General features: G+C 31.6%; 4 protein-coding genes across 8 annotated transcripts; 2 read left to right on the top strand and 2 right to left on the bottom strand.

Annotated features, from left to right (window-relative positions):
• Window positions 1-1295: 1295 nt before the first annotated feature.
• Window positions 1296-3510, top strand: LOC140980077 (patellin-4-like). 2 transcript variants are annotated; one of them, XM_073445747.1, is made up of 5 exons: window positions 1296-1504; window positions 1596-2538; window positions 2627-2751; window positions 2840-2969; window positions 3045-3510. In XM_073445747.1, the coding sequence occupies exons 2-5, from the start codon at window positions 1606-1608 to the stop codon at window positions 3297-3299; spliced, it is 1443 nt and encodes a 480-aa protein (XP_073301848.1). In that variant the 5' UTR covers window positions 1296-1504; window positions 1596-1605; the 3' UTR covers window positions 3300-3510. The 2 variants fall into 2 exon arrangements, with proteins under 2 accessions (XP_073301848.1, XP_073301847.1); XM_073445746.1 differs by lacking the exon at window positions 1296-1504 and having other exon boundaries at window positions 1530-2538.
• A 782-nt stretch (window positions 3511-4292) lies between these two features.
• LOC140980766 (non-specific lipid-transfer protein D, cotyledon-specific isoform-like) lies at window positions 4293-4842 on the bottom strand. The gene is made up of 3 exons (XM_073446810.1): window positions 4537-4842; window positions 4443-4452; window positions 4293-4396 (listed from the first exon to the last, which is right to left on the bottom strand). Exons 1-3 carry the CDS (start codon window positions 4840-4842, stop codon window positions 4293-4295), a joined length of 420 nt encoding a protein of 139 aa, XP_073302911.1.
• A 7757-nt stretch (window positions 4843-12599) lies between these two features.
• Window positions 12600-15169, bottom strand: LOC140981321 (probable WRKY transcription factor 14). Its single transcript, XM_073447686.1, has 3 exons — window positions 14252-15169; window positions 13693-13830; window positions 12600-13496 (listed from the first exon to the last, which is right to left on the bottom strand). The coding sequence occupies exons 1-3, from the start codon at window positions 14845-14847 to the stop codon at window positions 12968-12970; spliced, it is 1263 nt and encodes a 420-aa protein (XP_073303787.1). The 5' UTR covers window positions 14848-15169; the 3' UTR covers window positions 12600-12967.
• A 5972-nt stretch (window positions 15170-21141) lies between these two features.
• LOC140981113 (probable choline kinase 2) lies at window positions 21142-23742 on the top strand. Of its 4 annotated transcripts, none has more exons than XM_073447376.1 (6): window positions 21142-21634; window positions 22382-22503; window positions 22632-22827; window positions 23135-23252; window positions 23338-23389; window positions 23512-23726. In XM_073447376.1, the coding sequence occupies exons 1-6, from the start codon at window positions 21263-21265 to the stop codon at window positions 23621-23623; spliced, it is 972 nt and encodes a 323-aa protein (XP_073303477.1). In that variant the 5' UTR covers window positions 21142-21262; the 3' UTR covers window positions 23624-23726. The 4 variants fall into 4 exon arrangements, with proteins under 4 accessions (XP_073303477.1, XP_073303476.1, XP_073303478.1 ...); XM_073447375.1 differs by having other exon boundaries at window positions 21144-21634; window positions 23342-23389; window positions 23508-23742; XM_073447377.1 differs by having other exon boundaries at window positions 21144-21634; window positions 23342-23389; window positions 23512-23618.
• The last annotated feature ends 6 nt before the right edge of the window (window positions 23743-23748 follow it).

The raw sequence follows: 23748 nt of genomic DNA, 5'->3' as shown, positions 1-23748 counted from the left end.
TTTTATTATTTATAATAACATTATATTATATAGTAAATATATAAACAATAAATAAATAAACAATAAAATAAATATTATTACTTTTGTTATCTTTTTCTTTTGTTTTGGAGCTTGGAAAAATATGGAGGACTTTTAGAGCTTCGTGCTGATAACGTATTGTGAAAAAATAAAAATTTATGGTAAAAAATAAAAATCTCAAACTCTCAAAATTATCACACTACACACTTTATAATATTTTTCTCTCAACTCAATTGTGATTTTCTTCACAAATGAGAGATATATTTATAGAAAATCTTTACAAATAATCCAAAAATAAAATCATCATTACCTACATCATCACACACTAATTTTCAATATTTACAACTCTTATTTTCAACATTCAAATATTCAACATTCAAATATTCAATATACATATTTTAAATATTAATTTTCAACAAATACATTATTTTTCGAATTATTATTTTGATAAAAATATGTAATTATATTAAATACATTATTTGTATATATAATATGTGAATTTTTAAAATAGATTAAATATTATAGTTATTAGTAAATTATATGAAAAATATTATTTATCTAAATAAATTTTATATTTTCATAAAATATCATACCAGAATGAATAGATGTGCTTAAGTTTTTATAACACATATGTCAACTATATTTTTTTAAAAAAAAAAGAAATGAAAGATGTATTAGCCAATTAATAATTTTTATAGAGTTTTATGTTTTAAAAAATTTTCAAAAGAATGGTTGATGCAATTAACCTAATTTTAGTATATAGAAAAATGTAAGATTGAAGATTTAAAAAGAAAAATTATTTTAGAAAGTTAAAAAAAATCATCATTAAAATTATATAATTAGGATATGTTATAATTTTAAATAAGATTTCATTAAATAAATTATAGGTTAGTTAATATAGTAATGGATGATTCAACTTTAATTATATAGTAAGATTATTATTACAAGATAAGATATAAGATATTGCTATCAAAATAATTAACCTATTTATTGTTATAATTCTTGTATTCAGTGTGATATATAGACCAAGTGTCGTGTTGGAATGGGATCGTTATAATTTATATTATTGCTCAAATAATTGTTAAAAAAATTTTGAGGAATTTTTTATTTCATTTTTATAAAACATGGACTTTCGTACACAATATATGGAGGGCCTAATTGGGCCATGATCATTTTGGTCACACAGAGCCCATGAGAGAATGATTTTGAAGGCCCGTTGACCAATTCAATTTTATTCGATATATTATTTGGCACCTCGAAGGAATCTTGAGTTTGATTCCGACAATCCAACTCCGCTGGAATCCAGGCTGGTACAAACGAAGCGAATCTTAACGGCTCCTAACATGCGAATGCCATGACAACAAATATTTGACCGTTGCGGAGCCCCTCTTCTTCAAAGTATATAAACAACCCACCCCTTGCCTGCTTCTCTCTCACTTGCAGAACCCTCCACCAAAGGAAAAGACCAGCAAGAAAGCTCAGCCAGGTAAATCATTCTTGCAAATCTGTTTGGGGAAATTGGGTTTTTTTCCTTGTTTTATGCTGATGTAGATTTATTGTGTTTTGGATCAAGCCAGATATATCGCCATGACTATTGATGTGAAAGCTGAGACGATGGAAATGGGGGAGGAGGCTGTGAAGTTGGTGGAACAAGTTTGCAACGAAAAGGATCGTGCTTGCGAATCAAAGGCGGTGGAAAAGATTTCTTCGTACAGGGAAGAGAGCAATCTTCCGTCTGATTTGAAGCAGCATGAGAGGAAGGCGTTGAATGAGCTGAAATCTAAACTGGAAGAAGCGATTTCGGGGAACACGTTCTTTAATAAGGAAGGAGAAAAGAAAGTGTCTGACAAACCCGCTGAAGAAGAATTGCAGGAGAAGGAAAGGCCCGCGGGAGAAAGTAAAGAAGGTTGTGAAGAAGAGAAGAATAATGGTGATGAGGGCACTGAAGAAAAACCCATTGAATGTGCCAAAACTCTAGAAAGTGATGCAAACATTGAAGAGGAAAAAGATATTTCCATTTGGGGAGTACCCCTGTTGCCTAGTAAAGGGGATGATCGTACTGATGTAGTTCTTTTGAAATTCTTGAGGGCCAGGGATTTTAAGGTAAATGATGCCTTTCAGATGATCGAGAAAACGCTTCGATGGAGAAAAGAATATAAGATAGATTCGATCTTGGATGAAGAGTTTGGGTCTGATCTTACATCTGCTGCATATCTGAGCGGCACTGATCGCCAGGGTCACCCCATTTGTTATAACATATTTGGGGTCTTGGACAATGAAGAGATCTATCAAAAGACACTGGCCACAGAGGAGAAGCGTGAGCAGTTCTTGAGATGGAGGGTCCAGCTTATGGAGAAAGGCATTCAAAAGCTTAATTTTAAGCCTGGTGGTGTGAATTCTTTTATTCAGATCAATGATCTCAAGGATTCTCCTGGACCATCCAAGAAGGAGGTTCGCTCTGTGGTGAGCAAAGCAGTTGCTCTTCTCCAGGACAATTACCCTGAATTTGTCGCCAAAAATGTAAGTTTTAACTTCATTTCGTCTGGTTCTTCTTTTTGCATTCTTAATCTTTTTTATTCATTCATAATGAGCCCGTTCGTTCTTGCAGATTTTTGTTAATGTTCCATTCTGGTATTATGCATTACATTCCCTGTTATCTCCTTTCTTGACTCAAAGAAGCAAAAGCAAATTGGTCTTTGCTCGACCGTCTAAGGTCACTGAGACCTTGCTTAAGTGAGTTGATCTTACCCACTTCCACGTGTATTTTCTTAATTTTTGCGTCAGTAGAAGTTGATGAAAAACTGTGTCTGTAATGAGACAGGTACGTTCCGATTCAAGAAATCCCTATCCAGTATGGTGGAATGAAAAGGGGAAAAAAAATTGAGAATGAAGTTTCTGAATTGCTGATCAGAGCTGGATCAACCACAAGCTTTGAAATCCCCCTACCAGAGGTACTTAACGTGATTAATGGAAGGGCTATTTGAAATTTTTCCAAAAGATTGATGCTTAGTGTTTCATGATTACAGGCTGGAACGGGAATCACCTGGGACATTTTAGCTCTAGGTTGGGAGGTGAACTGTACAGTAGAATTTGTGCCTGAAAATGAAAAGTCTTACACCATGATTATCCAGAAAGAGAGGAAGATGTGCTCAGAAGAGGCACCAGTTCGCTGGACATTCAAGAATAAAGAACCAGGCAAGATTGCCATCACAATTGGTAATGCTTCTGGGAAGAAAAAGAAGGTGTTCTACAGCTACATGTTGAAAAACTCCAGTTCTTGATGTTGCAAAGATTTCAGGTTGCTTTTGCTTTGGCGGTTCGAGAGATGGTTTATTTCGAGATTCTTTGTTTGATTGACATTTTTTTGGGCGTTGTTATTTATTCTCATTTGCCTTACCCGTTCTACCAACTAGATGTGCTTGCACATGATTGTTTGAGATTCTTTTGTTTGAACGATATTTTCAGGCAATAAAAAATATTCTTTTTCTGCAATTCACTGTTTGTGTCTTATATTATTTATTGGCAGCATATTTAGAATCCATATGACCTAAACAAAACTTCCAAAATGGAAGCTAGCCTCCACTACTGTCGGATTGTGTTAAAAAATCCACTACTGTCAGAGATTTTGCAATTCCTTCGATAGGCATGTTCCAAGAAGTTTGATAATCCACAGAAATTTGTGAAAGCGTTGAAAAATGATCATCAAATATTATGAACCAGGCCTCACATTGATCTCAGAAAAATCAAGCAGTTGATTCCAGCTAGTAGGAAGGACATTTTTTGTTTTCTTCTATAGCGTTTATGTTTCGGGAAATTGGGGATCAGTCCCCAGCCGTCTTTTTTTTTAGTGTTCAGTCCCTAGGTACTTTTTTAGTACCACATTTCCACATGAAGTGTACCACATTTCCACATGAAGTGTACCACAATTTGTATGACATAGTACCACAATTTTGTGGGTAGGGAGTAAACCCAAAGAAATATTTTGATCGGGGATTTTTCACAACTTCCCCTTTATGTTTCGGGGGCATTAATTTACTCATATTTCTCCTTTTTCCCCACAATTTTGTCACCACAACTCAACTGGGGATTTCAATTATATATTTATAACATTAATATAGAGGCTCCGCCATAATTAAATGACCAATAATTCAAATTAAAACTCAAATTATCTAGTAATATTGGTTCTTGGACAGTTGATAAAATCTCAGAACGCAGTAAACAGAGAATTGAATCTCTATAAGGAACAGCTCGAATGTCTTAATCATTAAAACCCACTAAGATTTATTTCTCAAAAAGAGTACTACAGTCTTATTCAACACAGCTTCTACATTAACCAGCTCTGAATTCTGATCGATTCCAAAGAAAACCTCAGTGTAACCTGAAAAATTAATAAACCAAACAAGAAAACACTTTTAGATACGTACTTGTAAAAACCTGAAGAAGATTATTAAATCAGAATAAACAACACAATGTCACTCACTTTTCGCAATCAGTGTTCACGGAGACAGGGAAACCAACTTTGATGCTGCATGCCGAAGGAATTTTGCTCAAGAACTTATCTTGCACGCCTGCAAAGTTCTTGACAGCCGCCTTGAGACACCTGCATATGTCTTTCTTGTCGGCAACCGTCTTCACGCTTTGAGCAAGCGTCTGCAGCCCCGCGCAGCATTGTTTCGAGGGGGTTGCGTTTTTCCCCGTGGCATACGTGATGCATGAGGCAGCCTTCGTGTCCACGGTGCCGCACGAGATTGCTGCATTGCTCGAATGAGCAAAGCAGTAAACCAGGGCCAGGGCCAGGAACACGGAGAAGAAAACGTTCTTCATTTCTTGAATATCTTTCGAAATTTCCAAGTATTTCAGATGATTGGTGGGATAGCAATATCGATGAATGAATCGGGATATATAGAGAGGAGATCGCTTTCAATTTGTATCGGAATATGTGATGTTTGAGTTTCCCAATACGAGATATCTGGATCATCGATTTGGGTAACATATATAAAGGCATTTTAATCTCTAAGTTTTTAAATTTTGAGCTCAAACACACAACCTAATTACATCCATAGTTGCATATACATACACCACCTTTGCATTTCAGATTTTATGATCTTGAATGTACAACATTGCACTTGAGGCTGGTCAATAAAAAGACTTGCAAGAAATCACCAAACGAGGTCTTAATTCAAATACGCACAACTCATTTGCAAAAAAGAATGTTGTTTGTAGAAAATAATGTATTACTTGAAAACAGTATGGGTAATTAGATGACTAAATAATGCTATGGTTAATAATTTTTTGTAATGTTGGTTCAGGTTCTGATAAACGCTCGAATCAAACCATATATATTATTAGCGGGTTTGCTAAAAAGCAAACCAAACCAAACCAAACCAAACCAAATCTAGAATATATGTTTGGATCGATTTTAAATTTTGAATTTTTCAAATGAAATATTTTGAATATTTTTAAACATGATTTCTAAAATTTTAAACTAGCTATTATAAATAGACAAATTTCAATATATATACATATATTAAAGTATTTAACAATACAATGTGTGATAATTAACTTACAAATTTAGCATAAAAATTATAAGTTCCCAAAATCAAGCACTTAAAAAAATTCGATAATCATCCGTTATCACATTATAAACAAATATCTTTTAAAAAATTATTAAAAAGTAAACAGATTTAAGAAAAAAATATAATAAAAGATAACAGATTTATCTTTCATATAAAATACTTTTATAATCGAAAATTTATATATTTATAAATCCGTTGATTTGAATTTAATTTTTATATTGGGTGGTTTTGCGCAACTTCAATGAGGCCGGGTGGAGTTTTTGCTTTTTAACGTGGAATCAAATCCACATAAAAAAAAAAAAAGTATTTATGTGAATATTACACCACAATGTGTGTTGGCTTTTATTAGTTTCTTTTTTATTGACCCGAAATAGTATATAGATCAACCATTACTCTTATAAGAATAGTAAGCATAAATAATATCAAAAATAAAGTTGAAAGAATCCAAGTGCATCAATCATCACAATAAAGGAACCGCGTTACATGTATCATTGTTGGTTATACATAAGTGTGTGTATATATATATATACTAGAAATAATGCACGTGCGTTACACGTAGGAAACATATGTTGAAATAATAAAAATTTGAAATAAAATTAGTTAACTCAACAAAAAATAATGATAATAATATTATAAATTTTGACAATTCTTGTTAATTAGCATATGTAACTAATTTGAAAAAAAACATATTTTTTTAATTTTAAAAAAAGATTTGGACTACTAAAATTTTTCTCATATCTTTTTTATCATATTGTTTTCTTTTGTTATTTGTCATATTCTCTCAATAATGCATATATTTTATTATAATATTCAATTATTACAATTTTTTTTGACAATCAATGATATGCAATTTTTTATTTACAATGTTGTTTGATTATTATTCTCTTTCATGTAAATTGACAACAATTTCTACTGGATGCTTTTACTTTCCTAGTCACCTTTAATTTATTAGACACTTATACTTGATAACATATAAACTACACATTATTATTAGGGGTGAGCAAAATTTCGGTTAAACCGAATTAACCGACCGAACCGAGTCAATTCGAAAATTTGGTTTTCAAATTCAAAAAATTCGGTTATATCGGTTAATTCGGTTCGGTTAAGATTTTCAAAATTTTGAAATCGGCTAATCGAATTAACCGATAAAATAAATAATATTATTTAATACATTTTTATTATTTATCAATTTTAATATATTTTTTAATTTTTACTTTTTAATTTTAAAATCGGCCCTAATTCTAAAGAAAAATTTGTGATGTATGTGATTTTATGTTTTTATGCATTTGTGTAGACTGTAATGTTAAAAAAATTACATATATAATTAAAGTTAAATCACAAATTTTTTTAAAAACTTATCGGTTAATCCGGTCACCAACCGAATTAACCGATTTTAATTTGGTTTGATTTTCATCGGTTATGAAAATTAATTCGGTCGGTTCGGTTATTGCTAAATATTTCGGTTTGATCCGATTATACTATTCGGTTCAGTTGGTAACAAAACTGACCGAATGCTCACCCCTAATTATTATAATAATCTATCATTATATAAAAAGTACTGATGACTTGATTTAAAAAAATATTGATTAAATGTTGTCATTTATTTACAATTTATAATAATAATATTTTTGACAATAAATCATCTTTTTACTGACTCTTATGACACTTATTTTAATATTTCATATCAACTCATAAGTATAATTAGCACAATCAAATTACTAATGTCATATTGATATTACCTCCAGAAAAATAATATATTTAATTTTTCTAATTATTTAAATATCTTAACAGGAACATTTGTGTACCCTTATCTTGAGAAAAATTCATTGCATTTATAAAGTTTGAACGGTAAATATAACTTTATAATATACATTTAATTTGAAAACCGAATTCATTATATGACAAACAATTCTTTCATTTCTATTTTTTTGTGTAACCCAAAAGAATTAATATTTTTTCTCTTTTATCTTCTCCAACTCACAGTAAAAAGTTATAAAAAAAATATTTATATCTAGAAAAATATTTTTATTTATTGTTTTTCTTGTGTATATATTTTGTTATATCTAAACATATATTCTACTTCATTGTCTTAAATGTTATATATCTTTACATTATAATTTGTGTACATTGAAGATGAATAAGTTCATTTTGTAGTTTTTTTATTATCTGGACTTAGGTTGATATATTAATATGTGGTATACATAAATATAAGAATTTTTAAATTCAATTTATTCACAATGATTTTTCATAACAAAAACCAACTCAAAATAATAAAATTTAGGATTCATAATTATTTTAAATATGATATAAAAATAATATGTGGAGACGTTTTTTGACATTTTAGTTGCAAAATACAGAGATAAATGCATGTAGGTGCATTATTTCATTGTGGCAATTATAACTTTATTTAAATATATTATTTCACTCAAATATCAAAATTTGTTTATTTCTTATTTTGATTATCGACAAATCCTATATTTCATTTAAATATTTTTGTTAATAATATTTACATGAGTTTTATTGTATATTTATCCAATTTAAAAGGGATAAATTATAATTCAATATATAATAATATTTGAAAACTGTAGAATGCTTCTAAATTTAAAAATCGAGTAGCATGTAAGGGATTGATTCAAACTAAAAGTTGATGCAATTTGTTTCTTCTAGCTTTACAAACGAATGATATAGGATCGAGCGTTTGTCACTTTACCAAAAGCTATAATTGATGGTAACTATGCAAGTCAAATCTTTAATTAAATCATACAACAGCTCAAACGCCTACCCATCGTGGATAATTATTGTACCAAACAATCTATCTCCTAATAATTGCACCAATTGCATTGAATAAAAATCAAAGTCGCGATCTTGACTCTGATACCAATTGTAGCATCAAGCGTTTACTGTTTTATTAAAACCTATAGATTATATATGGTACCAGTGCAAATCAAATATTTTAAATAGTACAACAGTTCAAGCACAACATTTTAATTACTCTACCCAACACGATCAATTATTGCACTCAACAAATAAGTTTATGAAAATAACCTTTTACTATATCATATGAATTTATAAGACATTTGAGTAGAATATATACTTGATATTCTACATAAGTAATATGAAAAAAAATCATTTTTCATTTATTTGAAAATTTATATTTTAAAATAAAAAAATCAGAATATATGTCAAAGTACATCATTTTCTGATTCCGAATAACGATCACATTATTATTACGTTACAATGATAAATAAATTATTATTTTTGGTTTATCATCATAGTATTTATCTCAATAAACACATTTTTAAATGTAGGATGTTAAATTTAATATTGACATTAGATAATTATAGTATTAATTCTAATATTCTTTTTTTATTCTTCTCAAGATATTAATTTTTATATCTTCCAATATATTAATCTATTTATTATTTTATACAAAGTATAATAATTACTTGGTTAATTGATCACATTTAAGGTTAGATGTTTAGAAAAAATTCTAATATATCTTTAAAGACCAATAGATGATGAAATTAAATTTGAAATCAAGAAAAAAATTAAGAAAATGTAAAACATTACAGTGCATAAACTTTCGTTTTGTACAGTGACAAAGCATAAGGTAAGACCAAGTGAGATAATTATATATATGAGTCTCATTCAACTTAGTCCCATTATAATATTTTTATTAACTTACTTTGTCCTTCGTTTTTATTTAACTAACTTTGCACTGTAACTCATTCAAACATTAACTTTTTATTTTTTTAGTACATAGTGGCCTCCACTCTCACCGACTTCAATCTTTAGAAGTCGTTATTAGTAGTTTTAGGTAATAGACAATTATTTAGTTATTATTTTCTGTCTTTTGATTAATTGTGTAATTTTTTATGTTCTACCTAATTCATTTTTAGAATTTTTTTTGAATTTTTATAATCATGATTAGAAGTGTTGCACGCAAACAATATAAAATTAATATATTTTAAAATGTTAATATTAAAATGTCGAATAAATGTATTAAATCATTATTTAAGAACTTTTAGAAAAACAATATACATCATAATTCAGATTTAAAGATTAACATACAAATAAAGAATTGCGATAAATATCTTATAAAATAAATGGTGTTAGCCCAAAAAGATTAAATATGATTATTGTAAATGAATTTTTCTTAATTAATTAAAAAAATTTCAGCAAATGCGCTGAATTAATTAGAATGTTTTCAATATAGTATGTCGATAAATGTTTTTCCATATGAGTTAGTGATTGAGTCCTTATGAACATTTAAAAAAATGTGTCTTTAGTTATAGTAACGGTGTCTTATAATTTAAAATATTAAATGAAACAAATTATCAAGATAAAAAATTAATTAAGAAATTCAAGAATATGTGATTACTCAATTAGTTTAATTGACACGCTCTTTAGTTTGCTGATTTAATAGATTTTAATCCACAATCACTGAGTTTGACAAGAATTCTTGTAGAATAAAATACAATTAAAATAAATTATTTGATTGAATATGTAATAAAATTTTGTATATTTCATATATGTATGATTTATTTCATTTATAAGATTGAAATTTTATATATTATAATATAAGATTTGTTATGCATCTTAACATCGATAAATTCATTAAAAATTTATTGATTTATATTTTAATTCTTGTTAACACATAATTTTGGTTTCGCCCCAAACTTTGTGTATTCGTTTGCTTGAATCTAATATTCCACATTTTGCTAAGACTCAGAACAAGTCAAACATGAAAGTAGATATTAATTTAAAGATATGATAATACTTATTTGTTTTAATAAACGTGTTTATTATTCACGATACTGATAAAAATAACTTAAAAATAATATGTTGATGAACATATTGTCAGGAATCCAAAAACACATTTCAAATGTCAACTTTGACACTTGATTTTCAGTGACTACCAAAATATCTGAACAACCCACAATTTATGGACAAGATACTAACATCTTAATTTTAAAATCAAGATGATATTCTCCTTTTTACATGAGGAATTCGTAATTGAAAATCGAAAATATTAGATATATAGATATTTAATATAAACCCGAGTGAGCTCATTTAGGCACACCTTTAAATGGGTTGACAAAATTTCAATCCAAACCATTTAAATTGTTTGGTGGTGTGGGCCAATAGACGGACTCAACTCAAATTGATGGGTCTAATCACAACGATCTTTTACCTTGTTTTATTCAAATAATTTATAAATATAAACCGCCAAAAAATGTTGGTTGAATTTTTTTTATTTAAACACATAAATTCTAGCCAGCGGTTATAATTAAAGAGATTTAAAAATTAAAAACTTTTTTTTATATAAAAATGGTATATTATAATAATTTTTTTAACCATATTTTATTAAAGTAATTTTAAATATAAACCTTTGCAAAAAAATATTTTTTTAACTCATAAGTTATAGCCAACGTCACAAAAAAAATAAAATAAAATAACGAGCACATGAAAAAAATTTAATAAGACATCAAAAAAAATTCACAATTCAACAATGAACTATTTCTAAACTTTAATTAATTGAATTGGCATAATGAAAAGATAAATAAAAAAAACTAAATCATTGGATCAAAAATAATATATTGTAATGTGAGTAGACAACAATAAAATCAAGCAATTAATAGTAACATCATAATTTTAAAATCAAGATGATAATCTTCTTTTTTTTTTTTTTATTCATGATTGAAAAGCGATAATAGTAGATATATTGATATTTAATACAAACTCGCTCGGGCTCATTTAGTTCCACCTTTAAATAGGTTGACAAAATTTCAACCCAACACACTTAAATTATTTGACGATGTGGGCCAAAGATACGAACTCAACCCAAATTGACGGGTCTAATCACAACGATCTTTTACCGTGTTTTATTCAAATAATTTATAAATATAAACCACAAAAAATGTTGGTTCAAATTTTTTTATTTAAACACATAAATTCTAGCCAACTGTAACAATTAAAGAGATTTAAAAAATAGATTTTTTTTTTATAAAAATGGTATATCACAATAAAGTTTNAAAAAAATCTAAATCATTGTAAGAAAAGATAAATAAAAAAAATCTAAATCATTTGATTAAAAATAACATATTATAATGTGAGTAGACATAAAATAGATCAAATACTAATTTACATAATAAAAAATAAACAAATAAATCTAAATTGATAATGTGGGTAGACAACATTAAAAACAAGCAATTAATAAGTTAGACAACATTAAAAACAAGTAATTAATAAGGAGATAAATGGAAATTCACATATAAAGTCACATATTTATATATATAATAGATAATAGATATATACACATCGACTTGACCGAAAAGAAATATCGAATTTTAACAACGTGACATTCATATATTGAATATATAATTTTTTTTATGTTTCATTATATTTATTATATGATTGAGTGTTATCTTATTGGTATTTATATAAATATATACGATAAATATATAGCATTAATGCATCGACGCAGGTATTGCGTGTTTGTACAATATTTTTTATATTTTATTTGGTTTATATTTAAATAATGATCAAAATATAATTATAAGAAATAGTTAGAGACTAAATTGTAATTTTGATATATGGATTAAAAAAATAAATAAAAAAAAAGAAAGAGAAAAAAAGACGAAAGTAAGAATTGAACTTACAACTTGATGTTTAAGAAACAAAAACTCTCTATGTTAAGCTACATATCACTTATATTAAAATTTTAATGTTTTATTAATATATATAATTATTAAAATACACGAGATATCAAAAAATAGTTATTCGATGTCAAATTTAATAATATAATATAGATATTAAAACTATATTTTATTTGGTGTTTATATGAAATAGAAGCACAAAGTTACAATTTTGGTTGGTTTTGTTGATATGAGACCACTCAGGGGCAAATTAATAATATCATGAAAACAAATGTATATCGATCACACTCTGAAAGATGGGAGGAGTCCCATCGAACATCAATCTCGTCATTGAGTTTTCCAGTCATGTCTGTACTTTTTAACTGTTCAATCCTTCTGTTTTCTCAACTTTCTGTCCCATCCACATTATTCCCATTACAAGTGCACTTCAATCTTCATGCTGGTTCGTCCCATGCATTCAATTTCAACCACCACTCATTCTTTGTTTTATTTATCTCAAGATAATAATCATTAATTCTTAAAATATGAAACGTAATTATAATGGAGTATTTACAAGTTTTTGCATTGGCCAACTGTGGTTGAAAGTAAATCAGCTAAAATTAAGAATATGCATACTTCTATGCAGTCAATTGTGGGATTAATCTGTGTTTGTAGGCGTGAGTTTTAGCTTCTTGCGTCCAAAGATGAAAATGATTAACAAGTGATCAATCTACTTCAGGGGCCAGGTTGGTGGTGGTGCTGCGCTCTGGTGGCCGGATAATTGTAGTTTGCAGGCCAATCATAAAAGCTGAAAGGATCCAAAGTCTTGTTTTCACAGCCCTCGTGATCACGGGAAAATCCTTGCGTGAACAAAAGATCTAATGGATCGGGCTCAATTTCTCCCAAATCCCTAAAAAAGTCTTCATAGTGGTCGTGCATCTCTAAGTACCGGTTGTCGAAATCTGGATCCTTTTCTTCTTTCAAAATTGCATGATTCCCAACATTTTCTGTGGTTTTTTCTCTCTCTTCTTCATTGGGGCTTGAAGACTGATCTTGGGCTTGGGAATTCGGTGATTTTCTTGTAGCAGGATTAGTTTTGATTGGTTGCGATCTTGTGGAGCCCGCGAGAGCATTTCTCTGTGTTGGCCATGGATGGTTATGCTCCGAAGTGTAGGTTATCACCAGCATACTGGGGTCGGTTCTGCTCCGCTCAACTTGCTTTCTTGCAGAACATCCCTTGGAACTACTGCATCTGTAATAACCCCTGGATTTTCGAACATCGACAGCAATCAAAACTGGAAAGTTAGGAAGAAAACTCGGAATTGAATGATATCCATCTTCATTAAAATAACTTGTTCGATCAGTAGGAAGAAAAAGGAAAGCCCGCAAGTATATAATTAGTCGACATTGATAACCATGATTAATCCAGACACTGGGAATAAATAGCACAATATAATTACCGTGGAAAAGGGGAGCCCTTAATTGGCTTCTGTCCGTACTTTCGCCAAGCCCAAAGATCAGAAGGAACTTCTCCACTATGACTGGTGTTTGCAGGTGACGGAGCCGGTATAGAAACAACCTTCTTCGCCTGGCTTTTCCTGAATTGCATCAAATTAATACATTCTTGGGCCACATCTATTAAGAAGGAATATTACCGAGTACTGAAACCGCGCGATTAATTTCTTTTTATGGATCAGCTAGATAATTCATGATCAGAACCATCATTTTCAGTGGTGTCCAAGAGCTGCTCAATCAGCAGTTCTTCATGCCAGCTGCTTTTTGTAGCTTTTTCTATGAAAAAGCCGAAAGTAATGGAGAAATGGGCTCAACAGGTCATGCAAAGGCAAAAACAACCCCAGATCATATTTTGGAAACCTAATTCTCCATTGAGATCCTCCATAAACCAGGAACATGTGATATAGCGCGAGTTTTATGATTAGTTGCATAAAATATAGGAATTATACTAAAACTTTGATTAGATACTATCAATCGTTTGAAAGAGAGAGAGACAATACGCACCTCCTTTTAATCCCCGTATTTGGCGGAGGCGAGATCTGCAAACCTGGGCTCTCCACCAAGCAACCTAGTTTGGAGCTATCTGGGAAAGTCAATACTTGATCATTTGATAATAACGAGGAAGAAGCGGCAGCCCCAACCGGAGGATGATCACATGGTGATACAGCAGGCAGCTTAGGATTCGAAGAGATCTGCAGCATCCTCGAGAACAAATCAGAAGGTCTTTTCTTTATCTCATCATCCATCATCATATGATCAGCAAGATTTACGCTAGGGTTACGATATGATCCTCCGAAAGCTTCAAATCCTCTATTGCTTGAACTGCTGGGCTTCATCGTATTCGGGTTGAGAACATATCCGGATACCGGGGTATCGACGCGGAGCGGATCTCCCAACTGATTGAACGGGTCCCCAAAATTATCATCACAGTGGTTTTCTGAATAACAGCCGATTTGGTTGCTGGGAAACTGCATATCTGTGAAAGAGGTGGAGGCAGTCGAATTTACAGTTATGCTGCCTCCGCTGACGCTGGCACGGACTATGTCAGATAAATCACCCTGATAATTCTCCATCACCGCTCTCGAAAAAACTGGCTGCATATACTTGATCAAAACATAGATATCTCATTAATAATTTGACCGAGTAAGCTCACAATGCATGATCTTTTTCTTTAAGAACCTTTACGATCGATCACAAAGTTGAGGAAAAACAACTCAGGACATAAGATCAAGGCGCTGACTTTAGAAAGAGGAGAAGATAAAAAAAGAAGAAGATATATTTTTGAAGAAAATAAACAGACACAAAACTAATTATAAGTAGCTCTCCACTGTTAAATCTAATGGGGTTTTCATGAGCTAGCTTTTTTATTTCTCTACTCTAATGATTGTATATCAACTTCTTGTTTATATACAATTAAGAGGGTCAAATCTGCGCGACAGTAGCTGATAAAAATAAGACATTATCTTAACTCGTTATTGTTTTTTACTATTAATATTTCTATTAAATCTAACTTCTGGCCATTTCTTATGTTGTGTTGCAATATAAACAAGTACTGGAATAGGCCAATTTCGAGAAATCGGTGATAGGGAAATAAAGAGGGTGGGCAAACAGCCGCAATTCTCGGAGAAACGNGTTTATTTTTATATTTGTAGACATTAATTAACCTTGTTGTATTCGAACGTAACTATATATGTATCCAGCTACTTAATTATATAAATAAATATTTTACCCCACGTTCATGCATGAAACACAACGCTCGCAAGAAACAAAGTAATAGAAGTTAGATTCTCGAACACAGACACAGAATTAATGCGTTCCCATTAAAAATGAACATAAGAGAATCAGAAGCGTCCTTCCATGTGAATCAGCAGGATGACCTAAAAGAAGCATCTCGTACTAAACAAAAAGTTTACTATGTTACGTAAAGGTGTAATAATAAGTTTAATTGTAAGTAAATAATTTGAGTAATTAACGAAGGGTCGTTCCAAGAGATGTAAATATATATAAAAAGAATATGTTCCACAATTAATAAGAAATCTCGTGAAGGCTGTCACATACAAGGAATAACCCTCCAAATTGCTTTCAAAAAAATTATGCCACCCATGCTCGAAATTTATCGAGTCGTTATCGTCTCTTCATCTCTTGAAATTTCAGGATCTGTTTTTCGTCATGGCATGATGAACCAAGAAAGCAAGGATCCCAAAATCATCTTTACTATTTTCCATGAAGTTTTCCCGTCGATTCAACCTGTGAAACCCTTAGCTAGTTTAGATTTAGATTGAAATAAGTTTAGATTTAGATTGAAATAAGTTTTTTTTTTTTTTGCCAAATTTTTCGTTTTCCTAAATATTAATGCGGGAGTCTAGGAGGATTTGTTAATTACGCTGATAATGGATGCATGTGTGTCAAGTTGGAGTCATTCTTAATATAATTTACTATCATGCATTCAACTATACTCAACAGAAATCACTCCCGAGAAGATAATGGTCGATAAACAATTAATAAATAAATGTAATTAATAAAAACGTGTGAAGTAATATAATATGTGTTAGTGAATTAACATTTTATATATATATACCGCGTAGGGAACATCACAAAATGTTGGGCACTATACGGGTTATGATTCAATAAATATTTTTATCCGATGTATAGGATTTGGAACACCACACCCGATCGTTGCCTTTAATCCATTTTTTAGATATACTTAATCCTTCCATATCCGATCCAAGATCTACATTTCAAAGAAAAACACGAGAGAAGGAATAATTGTTAGGCTCCTATGAGATTTTTCACGTACCAATCTTATGAGACAGATCACCAATCCGATCAATAAAAACAAAAATTAGCCCAAATGTATTAGTTTTCATTCTAAATATATAGCGAGTCGACCCGTCTCATTGCTATTACTCCAATCTATGTATGCAGTAATTTTATTTTTCTTAGTAAATTTAAGAATTTGGGAAATGAAAATAGGTGACATAACAATTATATTTGGGTTACAAAATAGGTCTTTATCATCATTTTAAATTTTTATTTTTATTAGATAAAAGAAAGGACCACTCTTGTCTATTTATTTGAAATAACTAATATGATTATTTAAAGCGTTGATTCTTATATATTCTAGAAAAATTTTTAAATCATATGCGTGCCAAGAACATGTCAAGATGTCGCAAATAGATGCAGACAATATTTCTCCAGATCTGAAATTTTAATACAAGATTTAACAGGCGGTGAAGATACTGTCTACAGCTGGTGATAGTTAGGATTTAACTTTGACGTTCTTCGTCTTCTATAGTCTAAAGCAAAAACTTGTGTGAGATGATCTCACGTGTCGTATTTTATAAGACGGATCTCTTATTTGGGTTGTCCATGAAAAAATATTACTTTTTATGCTAAGAGTATTACTTTTTATTGTAAATATCGATAGGGTTGAACCGTCTCACAGATAAAGATTCGTGAGACCATCTCACAAGAAACCTACTCGACTATTACTACGTACGTACGGGAGGCTAATTGTTATATTGCAATTAAAATTAATAATAATTTCGTTTAGACGTACATTTTCATCTTAATATAATCATCATATCCGCTATGATATTAATTCTTGTTGTATGAATATCGATATTGCAACACAAATCATCGTACATGGTATGATAATTTCTGATTGAATATTATCTAAAATATCAAAACATTCCACTTTATTCATTCACTCAAGAAATCTCTCATGAAGTACATTTGATTACAAACTATATAATTAGTTTTTTTTTAAAAAAAAATTATGGGTTACTCGGTATCCGACATCGTCACCCGCATAATTTCGAGTAACCGATTTTGTCGGGTCATAGTCCAGTATGTTTTTTCCTTGCTCGACATGTCAGATACCCGATTAGAATTATCCGAACCCGACAAAATCCGACCCACAACACCCACGTATGAGGATAAATATCCCTCCTACCATAATGACAGTCAACAATATGACGAGAGTTGATTATTAGATAATTTAATTTAAGCTACGATTATACATTTTGCATACAAAGAGAATAGGACAGCGAAGATACTTATTTTTTAGTAAATTCCACATAACATGCGATCGTAATGAATATATAAAACGATGTAAATAGCGTTATTTGAGGATCCGATGAAATGATTATTATATTAAAATCTGTTTATTAAAATAGGAAAGTCGATGCACAAAAACTGTCTCAGTCAATTTTGCGATGCAAATCTTCAACCAGTTCTGGTCCATGAAAATGTAATTTTTTTGTAAATATAGATCAAATCAACTCATTTTATATATATAAATCTGTAAAACTATCTCATTCGAGACTACTCAAATGGATGATGTTATAATTTGTTTCTTTAACAAATATAAATATAATAAAATTGTGTGAGATTTGGGTTTTTCTTCGTTTTGGGTTCTTCTGAGTGGGCTTACTTTTGGATTGAATGGGCTTAAGTGTAACTAACTCACCAACCCAAAATTGTGGCCCATCAACGTGTCTAGCCCACCAAACTTCTTTTCTTCCTGGCCCGACCTTCAAACAATCAATGGTTTTGACAAATAGATTAATTACTATTAGGCAGCGATTACGAAAGTAATCGGTTTTTAAAAAAGGAAAATTATATATATAATCAAAACCAGTATCACTGAAACATAGGATGACTAATATTTTTGACAAAGGGAAATCTCGAAAAGAAAAAGAAGGATTTGGAAAAAAAAAATTAATTTACAATAGAAGTTTTTTTTTGACAAATAAAAAATTAGAAGATTTTAAAGAGGAATTAAGCATGACTAAGAAACCCGAAAATAAATCTAGACAGAATTTCTTTTCCAACACAAATAGGTGGATACGTACGGCATGCTTGGCTCCTGGTACGCCACCCGCCTCACCCGATCCTTCAGCCGGAATCGGTGTCGCCGTGTGGCATACAGGGAGCCAGGCATATCCCAATCCAATGCATACATATCACATATAATTCTAATAATCAATCAGTACAATATGTATTAGTCCTTTGATCGATGAAAGAGCACCCCCGGAGACTCAACCAGTGAGAGAAAGAAGCAGGACCAAATTTCTAAAGCATTTGGTGTGAGGCTATTTCAGAAGTGTGGATGGAGATTACGGTGTGCAATATATATATATAGGGCGAGACTTGAGAGATCAGTGGAGAATTGATTCGCTTTCCATGTATAAAAGTTGCACCTGGAATCACTTTAATCACAAAATCACAAATTTCGGGTATCAAAATATGTAAATACAGAGGTAACCCGTAATTTAATGCACTTCCACCGATCACATCAATCTTGTAATCCAATTCTTTTGGGCACAATCACACTCCTCATTCTTTGTTCAGATCATTGGTAATGAATACACACACACACACACAAATATACACATATATATACATTTTATGAATCTTAATATTGAAATATTTTTTAGTACATGCAGTAATGGTAATTGGATTTATCATACGAGACAATGACCGTCACTCAGTCCAAAGTGTTGGATTTTGAATGCTTTTAATTTCGAATGCAACTTTATTGTCTTTCTCTTGCACCGTAAGTAAAGTTGATTGCTTTATTAGTTTTGAGTGAATTTATGTCTGGTGTGATTGGAGGAAATTGCGATATTCCCTTCGCCAACTATGGTCTTTATTGAACTTTGTGGCCTACTTTTTCCAACCTTTTTCGGCCCTTCATATTTTCATGTTGTCACCTCGCTACTTTTTCAATCTAACATGGAGTCTTTTTTTATTGCGTCATTCATGACATGCAACATATTGAATTTATAGATGATCGATCGTTCTTCTCAATCAAACAAATTTAAATTATCATATGTAATTCTCTTTTTAAAAAAACAAACAAATTTTGTATCCATACTTAAATTTATCGTGTCGGAAAAAATTGTTTCATTCTGTCCCCGATCATGGTCTAATTTATGTTCAATGGCTATGTGCTTTAAAAAAATCATCATATATTATCACATGATAATGTAATGCCTAAGAAATGTACATATATGTAAACAAAAGACACTTAGGCTATGCCTCTACTCTACATGGTCTTGTCAACTTCGTGCATGGTAGCTACAAATTAAAGAATATGTTCCATTAATTACTTTATAGTTGGACATAGGAATTATTCACTTTCGAAGTATGACAAATCCTAACTTTGAAAGCTCTAAGCTAAAAGGTTTCAAGGGGAACAAAACTTTTAGAAAGAAATTTTACTATACTAGATAAAATCTTAATTGCTTATTTATAGTTGAAAATAACCTTCTAATATGTTACTGTTCAGGGTCGAGTTTTTTCTAAACCGGCGAACCAGTTGTTTTGAACCGTCTTAAGGGATGTTTGGAAAATGTCTAGCTAAAACTGCCGAATGGGCCAGTCTACCCTGCCTTTGTCCGATATCAACTTGGATCTGGTCGGTCAGCTCGATAGTTTGGTGGATTGAAATAACCTCAATCCAACCCACCTCGGATTGTGAATTAGACGGATTAAACCACAATTTTTTTTAAAAAAATTATTAATTCTTAAAATCATATCTTCATTATTCGTGTTTGATACTCACAGAAAATTTAGAGTTCGATTCCAGCAAATGTCACTAGTCCAGACTCAGGTTTCGAAATTGTCCTGAGCCTGAAATCACGAATAAGATAGTTATAAAAGGGCCGGGAGGGTGTCCCGACGTAGCCCCTCCGACGCTCAATTCATAGTCTAAGGATATAAGTGGAGAACAACTAAAGGTGATGCTGAAAAATAATATATTGAATGGATCAGTTATACAACCGAACCTAGAATTTATAGGAGGATACTTGGACCAGGATGAGCTGGGTGTCCGAAATCTGGATTGGGTCTAATCTTGATGGACATACTCATAGTGCATCAATGTTCTTGTTAATAAGTTCTCAATTATTTGAGGAAATCGACTATTAACTTGACTAAAAAATTCGATCATAAGTTTGGCTTATCAAATAACAATATTATTAGAAAATAATCAATACATATATCTATTTTTTTGTTAAATATGAGTGATAATAATTACTAAATTTAAAGAAATTTATATACGTTTTACTTTTTGTCCCACCAATATATTAGGGTTTACTTTTTGTTATTTTTTTGTTTCACAAATAGTTTTATATTTTATATTTTGAGCACTCCGACTTAAATTTTGGAAGAAATTAAGTCACACTTAACGTGATTACACATATAAATCTCACCATAGATGCATAATATATTCTAACAAATTTCATAGAATTATTGTTTAATAAATAATAGAAATTTTAATGTTTAATAATTAATAAAAACTTTATTTTTAAAAATAATCGATCACGTGAAATGCACGTGCATCCAGTTTCCCAGTAAAACACCGCCACCTGGCTACGGCATTGCAACAGGTGTTCGTGTATTCGTTTCGTCAGCAGTATCATCGTCCTCCATTTCATTCCGAAATCAAGCTCGCTGAATTTCTCAACCTTTCGAATTCCAAACAACTCAATCCCCTATTCTTAATCTATGGGATCCTCGGATATGTCAACCAATTGCGAAACCAGACAGAATCGGATTCCGGATGAGGCGATGACGATATTGAAATCGATGGCGGCGCAATGGGACGACATAACCGACGTGAACGCGCTTCAAGTGATTCCGCTCAAGGGTGCTATGACTAACGAGGTGTACCAGATAAAATGGCTCACCAATTCAACGCATGAATTGTATCCGAGATCCAGGAAAGTGCTGGTAAGAATTTACGGTGAAGGCGTGGACATATTTTTCGATCGCCAGAATGAGATCCGCACGTTTGAGTTCATTTCCAGGAAAGAACAAGGCCCTCTCTTGCTTGGACGCTTCTCTACTGGACGCATCGAAGAGTTCATTCGCGCTCGGGTAAGCTTCATTAGGTTTGATACCGCTGTTGTCTGTGCTTATCAATATATGCTCATCTGTTATGCATGTGATTGTAGCATTTCACACACGTTAATGTTCCCCGCAAGTTCAGTGCTTTTAACACGTCCATGCATATGTTCATACTCGAAACTATACACCTACGGGCTACAAATTAGGCTTATCCCACAAAGGCTATCCAAAATGAATATTTGACATTTCAAACATTTGACCTTATGTCGATTCTTCCAAAAGCTCGGGCTCGTAGGAGCCATCACAATGGCATCGACTCATGACTCATGAGTCATGAAGTTATTTCAAGGAGCTCCAACCAATATGTCTAGAATCATGATATCTTTGTCTTTTCAAGTTAGTTGTTTGGCTTGTTATGTTTGCAGTCTTTTGTAGTTGGTACATGGGAGCGAAGGTGGCTTCAACAAATGTATTCGTCCTGGATAGTGGGTTCTCAAGAACTGAAGAAAAAAAGTACATGATGAGAGCTCAGTTATGGCAACTCAAGAATCTTGTCTGTGCTATCAGTTCATAGACCAGAGCCTAGTTAGTGGGTGAATTTTTCATGGGTATTCATGCTAGTAGCTAATGCAACTTGCTAATTTGACATTAGCTTATTATCATTTTTATTACTGAGAGCAGTTTGTGCCAAAACTCTAGTCTTAGCACCGTGGCGGGCTTTGTTAAGAAAAATACCGAATTATCTAATGTTATTTTCCTTTGGTTGTCTCATCGTAGACACTTACAGCATCTGATCTGCGTGATCCTGAGATATCTGCTCTCATAGCTGCTAAAATGAAGGAGTTTCACAGTCTAGATATGCCTGGATCCAAGAGCATTGTCCTCTGGGATAGATTGCTGTATGCTTGTCTCCTCTTTTGCAGTTGATTCAAAAGATTGATGTCTCTGGGTTATAGATAACTTATATATATAGAGATTTATTTATATAATGATTCTTACGCTGGTGTTCATCCCTTTTATGGTTCAGTAACTGGCTTAAAGATGCCAAACGATTGTCTTCGCCACAAGAAGCTGAGGCCTTTCAGTTAAGTGTCATGGAAGATGAAATATATGTACTGGAGAAAAGTTTAACTACAGCTCATCAGCTTGTAGGATTCTGCCACAACGACTTGCAATATGGTAACATAATGATGGATGAAGAAACCAAATTAATTACCATAATTGTGAGTACCGCAATGCTCTGCTAACTTTATCTATGAATACAAAACACAAAAATCATTTTTGATAAATTTGAATTTAAGAAATTAAATCTCTTGTACACCCTTCCAAATACATCAGCTGAAATTGTTTGATTCAGGCAGACTATCAATTCTAGTGTTGCAAATTTCCTTGGACTACTAGCTTCCTAATGCAAAATATTAAGGCAAAATAAAAGGCCAACTTAGTTTTTGTCTGATAGTAATGCGTTGATATTGTTTCATATGTCTATTGCCTTTTGATCTATGTTACCGAGCCGATCATGGACTGTAGGATTATGAATATGCAAGTTACAACCCTATAGCTTTCGATCTTGCGAATCATTTCTGTGAGATGGCCGCTGACTACCATACAGAAACTCCTCATATTATGGACTACAGTAAATATCCAGGTAATTTTCCACTTTTATTCCTCCAGCAATATTATAATGGATATGCAAAAATACTCCCTTGAAAGTTAATATCTTCACTGTGTAGCCAGGTTTAAAAGAGCGTCAAACGTTCTTGCATATATATCTGAGTTGCTCAGGTACTGTTTTAACTGAAAAGTTTATCAGCATGATTTTTATTTTTGATTTGAATCTTTGATAAACAAAGTATAATACGTACTATGAATTTCCTAATTTCCTTTGAACCGTCTTGTGCAGGCAGTCAACCTAGTAACTTTGAGGTTGAGCAATTGGTAGAGCAAGTGGAGAAGTATACTCTTGCAAGCCATCTCCTCTGGGGCTTATGGGGCATAATATCGGTATTTGCTATATAAACCTCTTTGATCTTCCGGGATTTGAATGTTCCAGTGAATCAATGTCTGTCAATGCACTGTCTGCGTTGAAATGCTGGTTTTGTAACAGTCTAAAATTAAATCCCTCAAGTTTCTCATAATCTTTT

Source organism: Primulina huaijiensis, chromosome 7 (assembly GCF_012295235.1).
Source record: "Primulina huaijiensis isolate GDHJ02 chromosome 7, ASM1229523v2, whole genome shotgun sequence".
Lineage (NCBI taxonomy): Eukaryota > Viridiplantae > Streptophyta > Magnoliopsida > Lamiales > Gesneriaceae > Primulina > Primulina huaijiensis.
Note: the sequence above shows the minus strand (reverse complement) of the source record. Positions and strands in the feature narration are given on the sequence as shown.

What these genes read in the sequence shown, in the direction of transcription:
- LOC140980077 (XM_073445747.1), top strand. Translation starts at nt 1,606, where the DNA reads ATGACTATTGATGTGAAAGCTGAGACGATGGAAATGGGGGAGGAGGCT. An exon ending in GTCACTGAGACCTTGCTTAA is followed by an intron (nt 2,752 to 2,839) that starts GTGAGTTGATCT and finishes GTAATGAGACAG; the next exon opens with GTACGTTCCGATTCAAGAAA. An exon ending in TTGAAATCCCCCTACCAGAG is followed by an intron (nt 2,970 to 3,044) that starts GTACTTAACGTG and finishes TCATGATTACAG; the next exon opens with GCTGGAACGGGAATCACCTG.
- LOC140980766 (XM_073446810.1), bottom strand. Translation starts at nt 4,842, where the DNA reads ATGAAGAACGTTTTCTTCTCCGTGTTCCTGGCCCTGGCCCTGGTTTAC.
- LOC140981321 (XM_073447686.1), bottom strand. Translation starts at nt 14,847, where the DNA reads ATGCAGCCAGTTTTTTCGAGAGCGGTGATGGAGAATTATCAGGGTGAT. An exon ending in AATACGGGGATTAAAAGGAG is followed by an intron (nt 13,831 to 14,251) that starts GTGCGTATTGTC and finishes GATGCAATTCAG; the next exon opens with GAAAAGCCAGGCGAAGAAGG. An exon ending in AAGGGCTCCCCTTTTCCACG is followed by an intron (nt 13,497 to 13,692) that starts GTAATTATATTG and finishes TCGAAAATCCAG; the next exon opens with GGGTTATTACAGATGCAGTA.
- LOC140981113 (XM_073447375.1), top strand. Translation starts at nt 21,263, where the DNA reads ATGGGATCCTCGGATATGTCAACCAATTGCGAAACCAGACAGAATCGG. An exon ending in AAGAGTTCATTCGCGCTCGG is followed by an intron (nt 21,635 to 22,381) that starts GTAAGCTTCATT and finishes GTCTCATCGTAG; the next exon opens with ACACTTACAGCATCTGATCT. An exon ending in CCAAATTAATTACCATAATT is followed by an intron (nt 22,828 to 23,134) that starts GTGAGTACCGCA and finishes CATGGACTGTAG; the next exon opens with GATTATGAATATGCAAGTTA.